Source organism: Propithecus coquereli, unplaced genomic scaffold (genome assembly GCF_000956105.1).
Source record: "Propithecus coquereli isolate 6110/MARCELLA unplaced genomic scaffold, Pcoq_1.0 Scaffold119, whole genome shotgun sequence".
Lineage (NCBI taxonomy): Eukaryota > Metazoa > Chordata > Mammalia > Primates > Indriidae > Propithecus > Propithecus coquereli.
In genome coordinates, this window is record NW_012135969.1 from 1,252,226 (window position 1) to 1,266,275 (window position 14,050).

At 55.6% G+C, this 14,050-nt stretch overlaps 1 protein-coding gene across 1 annotated transcript; it reads right to left on the reverse strand.

Moving 5' to 3' along the window:
- Positions 1-2,136: 2,136 nt before the first annotated feature.
- LOC105822587 (angiotensin-converting enzyme-like) lies at positions 2,137-13,165 on the reverse strand. The gene is given in 14 exon segments (XM_012659593.1): positions 2,137-2,489; positions 3,020-3,204; positions 6,951-7,073; positions 7,486-7,584; positions 9,479-9,623; positions 9,769-9,992; positions 10,284-10,456; positions 10,540-10,637; positions 10,726-10,917; positions 11,649-11,792; positions 11,956-12,043; positions 12,296-12,454; positions 12,849-12,985; positions 13,081-13,165. Coding segments are annotated over 14 exon segments (2,205 nt in total).
- Between the last annotated feature and the right edge of the window lie 885 nt (positions 13,166-14,050).

The following is a 14,050-nucleotide window of genomic DNA, read 5'->3' on the forward strand; positions in this document are numbered from 1 at the left end:
CGCTGAACATCTCGGTGGGCTTGGAGTTTTTGCTCAGTGACCAATTTTGCACCAGGCCTTGGAGGGCAAGCGTTCAAATGGGGCATTCATGCACTTAGGCAAAGGCTGAGGGTGATGTCAGTGCAGAGGGACTGAGCTGGGGGATGGGAGAGCTGAGTTTGGAGAAAAGGGGTAATTGATAAAGACCCTCAGATGTTATTTTGAACATCTAGATTTAATTGATGAACAACCAAGTTCTTAAGCAGTTAGACATGAAGGAAATATTCTGGTGAAATAAACTTTACAATAGTGGGTGAGGGAGGGAGGATGGATGAGGAGGCTCAGTGAGGTTTTTGCTGGAGTCCTGGTGAGAGGCTTGGAGTCCTGGGCTTGGTGTGCCTTTGCCACACAGAGCCACAATGCTGGAGGGGTCCTCGTTAGCCACTGTGGCTGGGGAATGGGAGGGCTGCGAGTGTGGCCTCCTGGGGGGCAGAGGTGTCCTGGCTGCCCCTGTATGTGAGGAGGCAGGCTGGCTGTGGAGGAAAGGCAGAGCCGTTTCTCAGGGGCTCAGTGCGTTGGGTGCTGAGCTCTGAGAAGGGACTTGGGCAGCGAGACATTCATCCACTCACTTACTCATTCAAGCATTTTCCAAGTCCCCATTGTGTGCTGTGGCCCGTGCTGACTACAGGTGTTACGCAGGAGCACACTCCTGATGTGTGTCTAGCTCTTATAGAGCTGACAGCTAGTTTATGGGGGCAAATAAGGACCTTGCAGCAGTAAAAGCATGACAGAGACATCAAAAGAGGGTGCTGCAGGGGCCTGGGGCTGCAGCAGAAAGTTCTCAGGAAGACCATGAGAAACCTGGGCAGAGGTAGGGTGCATGGAGATCTCAGTCTGGTACCTCTGTCACCTGAACTGCTGAGTCTGGGCTCAGATTCTGAATCTGGAGAGAGCTGGTCCCCTCTTTTGGCTACTCTCCCACCAGCTGCACTGTAGCCTCAGTGCCTCTTCTCTGTGCTTACTGGCTGCAATACCATTTCCTCTCAAGTCTTCCCTATCCTCTGACAGCCAGTGACTTCCAGGCTCTCCAGAAGCCCCTGGGACCTCAATCCAGACTCTGTGAGTCACCAAATATTGGGTATGGCATCCTGTGGTAGGCAGACCCAGGCTGGTGAGAAAGGGCTAGGAGGGGTTGGGGCAGAGGTCTTCCCCTTCTTTTCCCAGGCTTATTCCTAGAGCACTAATTTCCCAAATATCCTCCTGCAGTGCTCGCCTTTCTGTCCTCCCCCTCCCCCACTGAGCCTGAAAAGGTGCTGTTTGCCCTATGCTCGCTCCCCAGGGCAACGGGCCAGGCAGCAGGTGTGTGTGTTGAACAAGGCCATCTCCGGAGCAGAGTGGCTGGAGATGAGCTTTGTTTAAATATTAAAGAAGTCAATCATTAATCAAGCCTGGCTCAGTGCCCAGTTACCCACTGTCTCCATTTGGGAGGGCCTGGGCTGGGGCAGGGAGAGCCATGGGGCAGTTTGTGGGGTTACTTGCATCTCAGTTGGCCAGCAAAGAGCTTTTTGGGGCTGAATTATGCAGCCTGCCACAGGGCAAGCCAGAGGATCAACAGAGAGATGTGGCTAGCTGGTACACGGCATGGTGCTCATACACTGAGCACGGCTGATTCATAAAGAAATGTCTAGATCTATTTGGGTACATTTTATAAGGGGACTGAAACAGGGCCTTTTTTTAACCATAGTGGAGATTCCTTGGGTACTGCAACCCCAGTCAAACCCCAAAGCTGAGCTCTTGAAGAAAACAAAGCTATGTGAAGAACCAGTTCTGGGCATGACTTTGGGGTAGGGGCTGGGTTGGAGGGACACAGACACCGGGTCACTACAACCGTAGTTCCTGAACCTCTAGGGGAAGGAGGTCGGCTTGGAACCCAGGGCACACATGGAATCACACAGAGTCAGTCGCCCATACACATGGCCTCATGTACATAAGTTTGCAAACGCACAGTTACAATGTCACATGTACCCAGATCTGCCACAGCTGCACTTAATCACAGCTGGGCACTGTGCAGGCAGGCTGTCCCCCGCTCTGTCCCCCAACCCTCTCTAACTTGGCTGCCCCCTTTCTGCCCTCCAGCCTCACCAGTCTCAGTGTTGTTTAGTACCAGCTCCACCATTCAGTGCTCATCCTTGGAGGCTTCCCGCCATGATGTGTGAAAATCCAAATGGTCAGGCTGATTGAGCACAGCGTCAGGAAGACACAGAGGCCCAGCAGTAGCCACTGTCTTTTGGCAACCTTCTGGGGCTCCATGGTCATGCCCAGGAAGTAGGAAGTGAACAGTGAGCTGAATAGCATCTCATCTTGGGCCAGTGACTGTTTTTCCACTAAATACAGCCTGTAGGCCAGTCCCAGGGCCACCACGAACAGGACAAGGCTCAGGATCAGCAGCAGCCACTGACCAAACTTGGCCTGGTCAGGGTCCAGCCGCAGATTCAGGAATGTCGCTTTGTCTGCGTCTTTTTTTGTGGAAGACATGGGAGCCTCATAGAGCAGGTGAAAGTAGAGAGGGAGCCCTGGGGTCCCCTGTGGCTGTCAGTGAGGATCTGACTGCCACTGGCCTTCTCCCTTAGCCTCAGGCATCTACCTGCCAAGCTGAAGGTGAGGGCATGGCCCTGGAAGGAGGGTGAGAAAGAGGAGTAGGAGGAAGAGAGGACATGGGCACAGATAGGGCTATGTACACCGCCAGGCAAGGGTCAGGAGGCATGATGCTGACCCTCTGCTCAGATGCCAGCCTGGCAGCCTCGCTGGTTAGTGTGCAAGGAAGCAGCTGAGCCAGGGGCGGGGGCACGGGCGGTGGTCTTGGTTGAAGCTACACCAGGCCTAGTTCAGGCAGGGGCACACAGCAGCAGTGCTGTGCTGGTTCAAGCCGGGTCTTCGATGAGCTGGGGTTAAGGCTGGGTTGGGGTAGGGACTGGCCCAGGGCAGGGTAGGGTGGGGTTGGGGCTGGCCTAGACCTGGGACCAGGGCGGGATTATCAAACCTTCAAAGGAACAGCTGAAGTCTGGCCAGCCCAGGATCTCCCCCTGCTGCACGTTCTCAATCACCAGCCAGTTCAGCAGGGGTCTGAAGTAGGCCATGAGGGCCTTTGTAGACACGCTGGACTCCCCGGTCAGCTTCTGTAGGACCTCTGGCCAGGGCTTGCTCGAGCCCAGCTTTAGGGCATCCCTGGGGATGTGGGTGCATCTGTGAGGCTGTGTGGGGGCATCAGCCAGTGCTACTGGGACCCTCAGCATGTCCATCCCCAGCCCCAGGGCTTGGCTGGTCAGAATCTTCCCACAGAGCTCAGTATGGTGGATACAACCACAAGCTTTGAAATAAGACTAATCTGGGTTCAAATCTCAGCGCTGTCACTTAGTAGTTGTGGGACCTTGGGCAAGTAACTTAACCTTTCTGAGTCTCAGTTTCCATAGTAGAACAGAGATAATAACGGTACCTACCTCATAGGGTCATTGCGATGATGAAATTAGCATAGTACTCGGAGCGTTGTACGCAGGCAGTAAGTGTTAACTACTGCGGCTGTTATTATTATTCCTAGTACTGGTACTACTGTGATTATTATTATTATTTTTTTTTTTTTGAGACAGGGTCTCGCTCTGTTGCCCTGGCTAGTGTGTGGTGGCGTCATGATAGCTCACTTCAACATCAAACTCACAGGCTCAAGAGATCCTCCTGCCATGGCCTCCCAAAGTGCTGGAACTATAGGCATGAGCCACTACACCTGGCCTACTATGATTATTATTATTGCTAGTACTGGTACTATTGCAATTGCTATTGTTCTCCTGGACTCAGTAGGCATAAAGTCTTGAGACACTGTTTCCTGTGAGGTGCCCTAGTCAGTAGGTAGAGGCAGCCCTTCGGCCCTTTCTGGTCTCACAGGGAGGGTATGAGAGGATTAGAGAGACCGTGAGCGTGGGAGCTGTCCTGCGCACCACCTGCACCTGCAGTGCCACACAAATGTCGCCTCTGTCTCAAGGCACACACGGCACTTGGGGGCACGTAGTCGAGTCTCAGGTTTGGACCCTTGCACTCACGGTGGGAGTACCGGGTGTACTGAAGCCAGGGCTCCAGGCCTCCCCACCCACCCCAGGGCCCCCTGCGGAGGCAGCAGTGGCCAGATGTTGATCCTTCTCAATCTATTGTTCCCTGGTCTGACCAGGAGAAAGGCTGGGCTTAGAGGCCCAGAGGTCACGGTGTGGGATCTAGACCAACAGGGCCCAGGTTTAAGACCTACTCAGCAGTGCCGCTTATGGACTGCATAGTCTCAGGCAAACAACTTAACCTCTCTCAGCCTCAGTTTCCTCATCAGTAAAATGGGTGCCATGATACCTGCCCTTCATTGTGGTGAGGACCAAGTCACATAATGATGAAGGAGGGCTTTGTAGCTTGCAAAGACTTATACATATCAGTTAATAAGCAACTGGGAAAGAATGAGGTAGGGAAGCTAAAGGTCAGGGGATCCTTGGCAGAAACGACTGGGGAAGAAAAACCACAACTAACTCTAGGTAAGAGGATTTTATCAGACACTGGCTCCTGGGTAAAAAGAAGAACCTAGTAGGGGAAAAGCCTCAACCACTGAAAATCTGCTGGTTTAGAAATAGTCCTTCAGGCAGGGCAGGGCAAGATATTTGACCAAAGCCCAGCCAACAGCCCACGTGGGCAGCACGTGAGACCGGAGAGCTGCAAAGGTGGCAACCGGGTGCTGATGAAGCCCTCAAGCCCAGAGTGACAACAACATGCCCAGGGACAAGGTCAGGCCCACCACGGCTGGCTGAGTGAGGCTGGGGAACTTTGGAAACTCAGACCAGGTCCAGTTCATCCTCTTCCATTCCCAGAAGAACCAGCCCAGAGCCTGGCCCACAACCATCGCATTTGGGAGGATGAGTCAAAAGTAGCAAAATCAACTTTTAAGATATATCAGGCAGAAGAGCAGCCAAGAATCCTCTCCTTTTCTTTTTCCCCTGCAAGCACTCGCCTCCCCTCTCTCCTGCACAGATCACATTCCACTCTGCTGCCATTTCATCCTTCCCAAAACTCATGATACGCCCCTTTCTCAGAAACCTCTCCTCTGTCCGCTGCCCCGAAAATGGCGTTCAAGGTCCTAAGCCTGGAATTCAGGGTCTTCCCTGACCAGGGGTCTGGACAGCGATGCGTGACGAGAGATGACTGACTGACCACATGCTTTGGTGCCAAATCAGACCCTGGGAGTCTTGCACACCCTGGGCGGGGTGGGGGCGGGAAGTGATGAGAATGACTGAAGTCAAATGCCCCACCAGTCAGATGGGAGAAAGTGGGAGTTACAAGTGAGTTGATATAATGAAAACAAACATCTGCTATTTCTTGCATGCCTGCCTTTGGAGACACGGACCCCTCCTTGTCCCCTGGCACGACATCCTAACCCTCTCTGCATTCACCAAAGCCCTTTTCTACTACTCTGGCTCTTTTCTTGTATTATGGAACTATTTATCCCGTGGTCCCTTTGCCCCTGCTGGACATAGAGCACCTGGTCCCCATGGGCACAAGCAAATGTTTGCTGAATGAATAAATGACGGGCAGCCAGAGAGCAGAGAGGTGCCCTTATATTCAGCACATTCAGAAAAGCTCAAACCTAGGCAGTCAACTAGAATAAAGCCCTGTGATGGGAAAGGAGGGAAGAGCAAATATACTCGGGAGACGATAGTCAGGCAAGATGCAGCCCGCCCCACCAGCAAAGCGTAGGGGATCAGTCCTGCAATCCCATCTGGCCTGATGGTCACAGACAAGCTGCATGGTGCAATCACAAATATGCTCATGAAATTTGCAAAGGATACTAAATGATGTGGCAGTGTTAATCCTCTGGGGGACAGGAATAAAACTCAAAATGACCTTGACCAATTAGGGAAATGGACCTATTGAAATTAGTTGAAATTCAACAGGGGAAAGACCAAGTTAGTAGGTGGGCTCCACATCTCCGTGGGTGGAGCACTGATCTTGGAACCAGTAGACCTGGATCTAATCTCACCAGGGTCTCTATTCTTTGATGGAGGCAGCAGAGTGAAAGATAACGTGTTCTGGTGTCAGTTCTGGGTTCAAAGCATGACTGTGCTTCTTGATAGATAAGTGATACACAATCATATCAACTCCCTTAGCTTCAGTTTCCTCATTTGTAAAAGGTGAATGATAATATCCATTTGGCAAAGTTAAGCAGTACTAACATGAAACACGGTGAGAGTGCTCATCAGAGAGCCCAGCCTGTAGTATTAATAGCAAATGCTTTATATTTTCAGCTCGGGTCCCCCATCCCCTCCAGATTTGCTTCAGGACCAAAAATCCTCGCCACAGAGGTAGACATGGAAAGGATAGGCTGAATACCACATGCAGGAAAAAACGATTGCAGGGTCAAAGTGGACCACAGTCAGACCAGAAGCATGCCACGAGGCTGGTATGAAAGCAGCCTGGATCAGCCTGGGAACCGGGTCACGGTGCCTCCAAGAAGCGGTGGGGGAAGCAGAGTGCACCCAAGGGTGCATCAAACACAGCTGAGAGGATAGGTAAGCACTTCACAAGGAAAGAATGAGGGGGTTCAGATGGAAGATGGAAGGCTGAGGCAGAACTCCAGTGCTGGCTTCCCCTCTGGGACAGTTTGATTTACTGGGATATGTGAGTATGTGCGTGTACACATGTGTGTGTTAGCAGAAGGGGCTAAACAGTGTCTCTGACTACAGGGGACTCAGAAGAGTAAATGGGCTTTGATTAATGTAGGAGAGACTGCAGTCCGATATGAGGAAGAACTTCCATTGGAATATAAGTGCAGTGAAGACTTGCTCAGGGTACCCAGGGTGGCCAGGTGAGGAGAGGAAGCCTGGAGCAGGTCTTCCCAAAAGGGAGATGGCGGGGGCGGGGTGGGGCTGAGGACAAATGAGGAGGGCACTCACCCCAGGAGTTTCCCAGCTATCTTGGAGTTACAGATGTCACACCGGTGCAGCGGGCCCCTGTGACCTGCGGCCTTGCACAGCGCTTCATGGAACTGGAACTGGAGCACTAGGCTGAGGAAGTACCTGGGTAGAGAAGCGGGAGGGACAGGCTGGAGGGCAGAGACCAGGAGCAGGAAGCCCAGAGCCACGTAGGACCAGGCAGCTCTGACATGCAGTGGCCACGAGGGCCCATGTCAGTATCACAGCCTGGGTGTAGGAGGCTCCCTGGGCAAGGCCCCCCGGCCTTGAGCTGGTCTAGAACACAGGGTCTAGAACAGTCCTACCAGCTCTTGCCCCCTGCACAGGATCTAATGTAAAAGCTCAAAGGATTCCATGGCATGGTCCTCAGAAGGCTGTGCAGGCGACAGGAGGAGGTGGGCAGGCATGCAGGTCACGTGTGAACCCAGGGCCTTCCTGGGAATTCTCGGCCCAGCTCCCGTATCTCCCAACTCCCAGCGCCCAGAACTGGCTCTGCCGACAGGGCCCAGACCTTTACCGTATGTAGGCCACACTGGCAGAAATGTGGAACTTGGCACCTGGATCAAAGTCCTCCTCTGAGCGAGGAATGGGGGGGCAGATGCCCTGGTACCTCAACCTGGCAGGGGAAAGACGGGGCTTGACAGTGCGCCTGGTGGGCTCTCAGAGCCTTTTCCTTTTTGGAGCACTTGCGTGTCCATCAAAGCCGGACCTGGCATGCGGAGGACACTTAAAGCATTTTTATTGATTCCACAAATGAAAACACATGGGGCTGGGAATCAGATAAAATGATAGCAGTTAACACCGACTGAGCACATCCTCAGTGCTAGGAACCTCGCTGAGCCCCTCACACACGCAGCACCACCCTGGCCTCTGGGGAGGGATCAGAGGGAACAGGAAAGGTCTTTGCTTGCATCTTAATGGTGGGGGACAGACTGTAGACCAATAAATCAAGTAAGAAGTGCTTGCCAAGTGCGGTGGCTCACGCCTGTAATCCTAGCACTCTGGGAGGCCGAGGCGGGAGGCTCACTTAAGCTCAGGAGTTCAGGATCAGCCTGAGCAAGAGCAAGAACCCATCTCTACTAAAAAAAGGAAAAAAACTAGCCAGGCATGGTGGAACGTGCCTGTAGTCCCAGCTACTTGGGAGGCTGAGGCAGGAGGATCACTGAGCCCAGGAGTTTGAGGTTGCTGTGAGCTAGGATGACACCACTGCTCTCTGGCCGGGATGGCAGAGAAAGAGACTCTGTCTCCAAAAACAAAACAAAACAAAACACAACCAAAAAAAAGCTAAAAAGAAAACGCAGTGACATCCCTGTGGGGTAGAACTACTATTAATCCCATTTTGCAGATGAGGAAACCAAGGTTTGGGGATCAGGGCACTGGCTGTGGAACACAGCTAGTCGCTGGCAGACCCTGATAACTGAAGGTCTGGTTTTGTGCCTCTGAACAGTGCAGTCGGGAAGTTGCTGATCATTGCTGAGCCTTGTTGTCAAGTGTTTTCTGTAAAATCTTGGGGGTAAGACAAAGTCTGTGAAAAGGTTCGTGGTTTTATCGTTGGCTCACTGGAGCCTCCAAACCATCCTCTGGGCTCTACAGTGTCAGGAGCTTCCTCTTGTGGTTGAGGGACCAAGGGCCTCTCTGTTCAAGGCCCAGGGAGTCGCCGTCCCTCTCACTCAGCCCCGGGCGCTGTCAGCTGGCGGGTGGCCATGGCTGACAGAGGTCCCTGCAAGTACCTCAGACGGCCAGTGAGGAAAGGGGGGCCCTTGGAGGAGCACGAGGTCAAGACTGTGCCGACCCCACCAATGAGACCCGTCCTGAAGTCAGGGGGTGAGAGGCGAGAGGACAAAGGGAAGAGTGCTCAGCTCTGCCACCCGCTGGGCTGCTGTGTGACCTTGGGCTGGTTTTGGGACCTCTCTGAGCTTTGGCTTCTTCTTCTGTGAGAGGAACATCTTGAATGACCGTGACACAAGGTGGTCGTAAAAGGTCAAATAAACATAAGGGCCTGGTGCGAGCCAGCAGGCCACGCGTGGTGGCCCCAAACCACACTGTGACCAGCAGACTTGAGCTGGTCAGTCTGGTGCCTGGTGGATGCGGAGAAGCCCTGGTCACAGGCATTTATTATCTAATCAGTGGCCAGGGGTCGGATGGGAGGTGCGTGCAGGAGGGCCTCAGGGTTCTGTGTGTAGAGAAACCCGGTTACAACCATCATGGGAGCTCCCCAGACACCCAGGGAGCAGGCGGGGCCACTGCCAGAGTCTGCTTTTCACAGACGAGGAGACTGCAGCCTAGAGAGGTGCAGAGACCTGCTCAGGGCTGGTGCCGGACTCATGCGGCCTCACGGTTGCCTGTGCCGGCTCCATCCTCTGCACTACGGGTGCTTCTGTCTGGTGGTGGCAAACAGCCCACACTGCCCTGGGGCTTCCCCAGGCCCCCAGGCCACCAGCACTGGCCGCCCCACTCTGCTCTCAGGGTGTGTGATGGGAACCAGAGCCCAGAGCAGCTGGCCAGCCCACCTGAGGTTTCACCACTCCTGGTTGTAGATGTTCTTCCTGATGGTGCCGTCAAAGACCTTCCAGCGAAACAGATCCATGAGGTAGCTGAAGGGGATGAAGGCAATCTTCCCCAGGGCGATGCTCATCAGGAAGTTGATCTCCTCCTCTGGGGAGAGTGGGGCAGTCAGGAGGCAGCTCCTGGGCTCTCTCCCTGTAGCCTTGCCCAAGGGCTGCGCCCTGCCGAGCCCCCGCCCCCAGCTGCGCCCCCTCAGCTCGGGCTGTCCTCCCACTGGGCTCTTGGTCCCCGTCACCTGCGTCCTGGTGCTGGAAGCTGAGCAGGCCTCTGTTGAGCAGGTGCTTGTGGGAGGAGACCGAGAGGGTGATCACCGACCCCACGGCCTCTTCAAAGGCTGGGTTGGCTCCTGAGCGGAAGATTACAGAGAGGTTCTTATACTGCAGGAAGTACTGGATGTGGCCCATCTGGTGGAAGATGGAGAGCAGGTCTTCTATGGTCACCTCGGTGCACTTCTTTATCCTGGGGGCAAAGGGCAGGAGTCTAGAGGCCTGGGGGTGCCCCGGGAAGGGTGGGAGGCTTCCCCATTCAGACTCCATGAAGGGATTGGGGCGATCGGGCTGGAGACCAAACGGACCCCATATCCAGCCTGGGACCAAGCCTTTTGCCCTCACACCTGCCTCTCCTTCTGTGTTCCGGACCCACTTCTCCTCCCCTGTCCTGCTGCCCCTGCCCACTCCTTGCCCACACCTCCTAAGACGGGCAGACAGGGGAGAGCAGGAGAGGGCCGGGAGTGTGGTGCCGTCTGAGCACCTGAAGTCATCGTCTTTGTAGAAGTTCCAGGCAGAGGCTTGGCACTACACTTCCCGCCCGTCTGGTGGCCTCTCCAGCATCGACTTTCTCCAGAAACCGGGTGGGGCGGGCAGCAGCCCCAAGGAAGTAAAGAAGTTTTCAGCCTCTTGAAACATTTTCTCTGGCCTCCAGTGCTGTTGGGGAGGGGCTGCATGGGGTGCTGCCCTGCTTGCCCAGACGGGCCAAGGGGCAGGACAGACAAAGGCCAAGCACTGACCTGGCCTTTCATGATCTCCGTGATGTCCTCGGGGGTCTTCTTCAGGAAGGGCAGGACCAGGTCTAAGATGTTGACCCAGGACTGGGCCCACATGTTCCCTGGAAGGGGAGGTGGGGAGCTAAGAGGAGACGAGAGACAGTCTCTCCCCTCACTGGGCGCCCACCTTTGCCACTGCAGGGCCCTCACCCAGGAGGTGGGCAGGGATGGGCCCCCTCAGGTTGATGACATTGGGCCCATAGCGGCGGTGCAGGGCCCGGCGCATGTAGGCGTGCAGGTTCAGGTAGAACGGCTGCAGCTCCTCGTAGAGCTGCTCCAGGTCTTGCTCCAGGGTGTCAGACTCGTACTGGGAGCGCCACGAGGCCCCCATGTCTTTGTAACCTAGGGCAGGAGAGAAGACTCCCTAGGTGCTCACCTCCTCACCCTTTAGCCCTGGCCTGGCAGGCAGGAGACCCAGGCCCCTTCCGGGGAAGCCACTCAGCCTCCCTGACCCTGGGTCTACATCTGTAAAACAGGGAGAATACCTCCCAAGGCCACCGCCTGTGTTGAATCAGACCAGAATGGAAAAGCGCCAAGCGAAGTCCATAACCCGAGCTGCTCACCAGGCCTGGAGGCCCTAGTGCTCTCTCACCCCGCCTGAGCCCTGCCTCACCCATGGCCCTGCCTCACAGCTGCTTTCAGACCTGGCACCCTTGCCCACGGAGCTTTTGCCTAGGGTGCTTTTTTATCTCTCCCCTGCCTGACTCTTGTCCCCTGTCAGGCCTTGGACACATGGCAGAGGGGCCATCTATGACCTCTTTCTGTTGCAGCGGCAGCTTCCTACTTGGCATCACCCAGCGATAGTCAGAGACGCGAGTTTACATGAGTGTGGTCTGTCTCCCCACGGGACTGCAGGCCAAGAAGGTGGGCTCCCGTCTGTCCTTTCCCCTATGTGTCTTCGGAGCACCCCAGCACCCAGCACACAGTAGGTGCTCTATAAGTGTCTGGGGAGCCCAGCTGCAGGGCTCACGGTTGCTGTCCCTGGGGCCCTACGACTGCCCTTGCCTCGGCAGACTCAGCTTCGTCCCTTCCTTGGCACCGCCCCAAGACCTGCGTGGGTTCCATCCGCTCACCGTCGAGCTGCGCGGCCTTGTTGCTGAGCTCCACGTATTGCTCAAAGACGGTGCGGATCTCACGGCACACGGCGTCCCGCCAGCCCTCCCAGGCCCACAGCAGCTCCTTCTGGTCCCTGGAGGTGGCCATGACTTCTTCGAGGTCTGTTCCCAGAAAAGGAGCCGTGTAGGACCCACTGCCACCTGCCTCTGCCCTCATCCGCCCTGGATGCCCCCAGCAAGAGAGTGCTGTTGGAAGTTGGTGGGCCCGTGGGAGGGCCTGGTGCTGGACACTTTGCAGCTGGGGGGGCAGGGCTTGGGTGCTCACCAGGCTCCAGAGGCAGGCAGGGCCCCTCATTCAGGCACACCTGGGCCATACTGTACGTGGTCTCCATGTAGGCCAGAAGCTTGTTGTACTGGAGGGGCAGGTGTCACCCAGGGCAGGCCCATACCCTTGACCCATCCCCAGCGCTAGCCCCACCAGCCAGGAGAGGTGAGCTTGGCTGAAGGAACCCCCCACCTCCTCCCCCAGAGGAAGTTCTGGTCCTGCCCCGTCCTCCAGCCTCCCTCCTGCCCCAGACACTCTGGCTCCACGACCAGGCCCAACCCACCCACCCCTGGGGCAGGGGAGCAAGTGCCTGGAGGCCAGGGGGGGCTCCGTCCATCACCTCCTGGAGCTCGTCCTCGGGCAAGGCCGCCTTGCCTATGTCCTGCAGCTTACTCAGCATGCGCTTCACGGCCGGGTCCTGGAACTGGGCAATCTTAAACAGGCGGGCCCGGGTGCCAAAGTACACCATGAACTTGGATCTCTCCATGTCCTTGCGCAGCTGGAAAGAGGGTCACCATATTTGTAGGTGGGGGAGGCTGGGGGAAGGGTAAGTTTTCCACATTGAACTCCAGGGCTGTGGTGCTTCAACACACTCCCTAAGCCCACATCAAGGGTCCAGGATCATTGAAGATTTGCTAAGAAGGAGAGGGAGGAAGCCTGGTCCTTAAAAGCAAGGAGGTGAAATTCACAAGGGAAAAGAAGCAAGAGATTCTTGCTCAGAGAAAGTTTAGGGCCAGCAAGAGACCTGGAGCCTGCAGCCTGCCTTGACGTGTACTTTGGGGCTCCCCTCTTCCCGGAGCTCTGAATGTGAGCAGGAGGTGTGGTCCCCCATACTCCTAAGACCCCTGAGAAAGAGCAAGGAGGAAGGGGCTGGGGTGGAGGTGGTACCACACCATCTCCTCCTGATTTTTCTTGGTGATATTGGTGACATAGTTCCAAGTAGCCTCCATGAACTGGTTCAACACAACCTGGGCTGTTTGGTCATAAAGCTGCAGGAATATCTTTGCTTCGGTCTCATTGTAGAAGTCACCTGCGGGGAAGGAGATGGACACCGAGTTGTCCTGGGAGGGGCCTGCCCTGCCCAGCCCCTCGTCTGGTCCCATGCTCCTTCAGGTCCCAGCCAACCTATGCTGTGATCACTGTTGACCCTGAGCCATGGCAAGAGCTGCCCGTAACAGAGGAGCACAAGCAGGGAAGGTCCAGTGTCCATCTTGTTCCCATGACCGAGAGAACAGCAGAGCAGGGCAAGGCTATTAGCCAATCACAAGCCAGCTCTGTATTGTGACATCAGGGACCAAATGGTCAGCTGTGGAATGTTAGGCCTGGAGAGCCTCCACCTACCTTCTGGTCCAGCTGTCCCCGTTTTACAGGTGAGGAGACTGAGGTCCAGAATGGTCAAGCCACATGACCTGGCTTGCACAGCTAGCTCGCAGCAGAGCCACGAGGAGGACCCAGGGCTCTTGAGTTCTAGGCCAGAACTCGTTCTACTCTACTTGGTCACGTCTCCCCGGGGTTGGAGCTGCCCTTGGGCCTTGGCCAGGTATTGATGAGACCCCTCCCTCCATAGGCTGGGACCACTTCTGAGAAAGTGAGTGTGATGATGGATGGATGGACGGATGAGCACAGAGATGGACATGGTATCTCTGAGCCTCCAGACTCTGGGAGCCCAGTTGTCTCTCCAGGTTCTTCTGACTTGACCTCTTACGTTCACATTTGTGGCCTTTCTTTCTCTCGATCATCCCCAGGGCTGTGCAGGGCCCACGCCCCACAACCCCTCTCACACCACTTGTTTCTCCAGGGAGAGCCTGGCGCAAGGAATTTGCAGTCAGGAGGACACACGAGGCAGGCCGGGTGGGCTGTGCAGCAGTGTGGCCGGCACTTTCCGTCCAGGGTGCACATCCGTGAGTGCCTGAGCCTGGTGGGAGGACAGGCTGGCAGGGCTCCAGCTGTCTGCCAGCGGTGGTGGCTGACACTGTGTCTGGGGAGACCACATCTGTCCCACCCTGGGCTTCCTCCTCAGACTCACTTCCCTCCACACCCAGACTCCTTCCGCCCTGTGTCCCCTTTGGTCACCCTCAGCCCAGGCCCACTCATG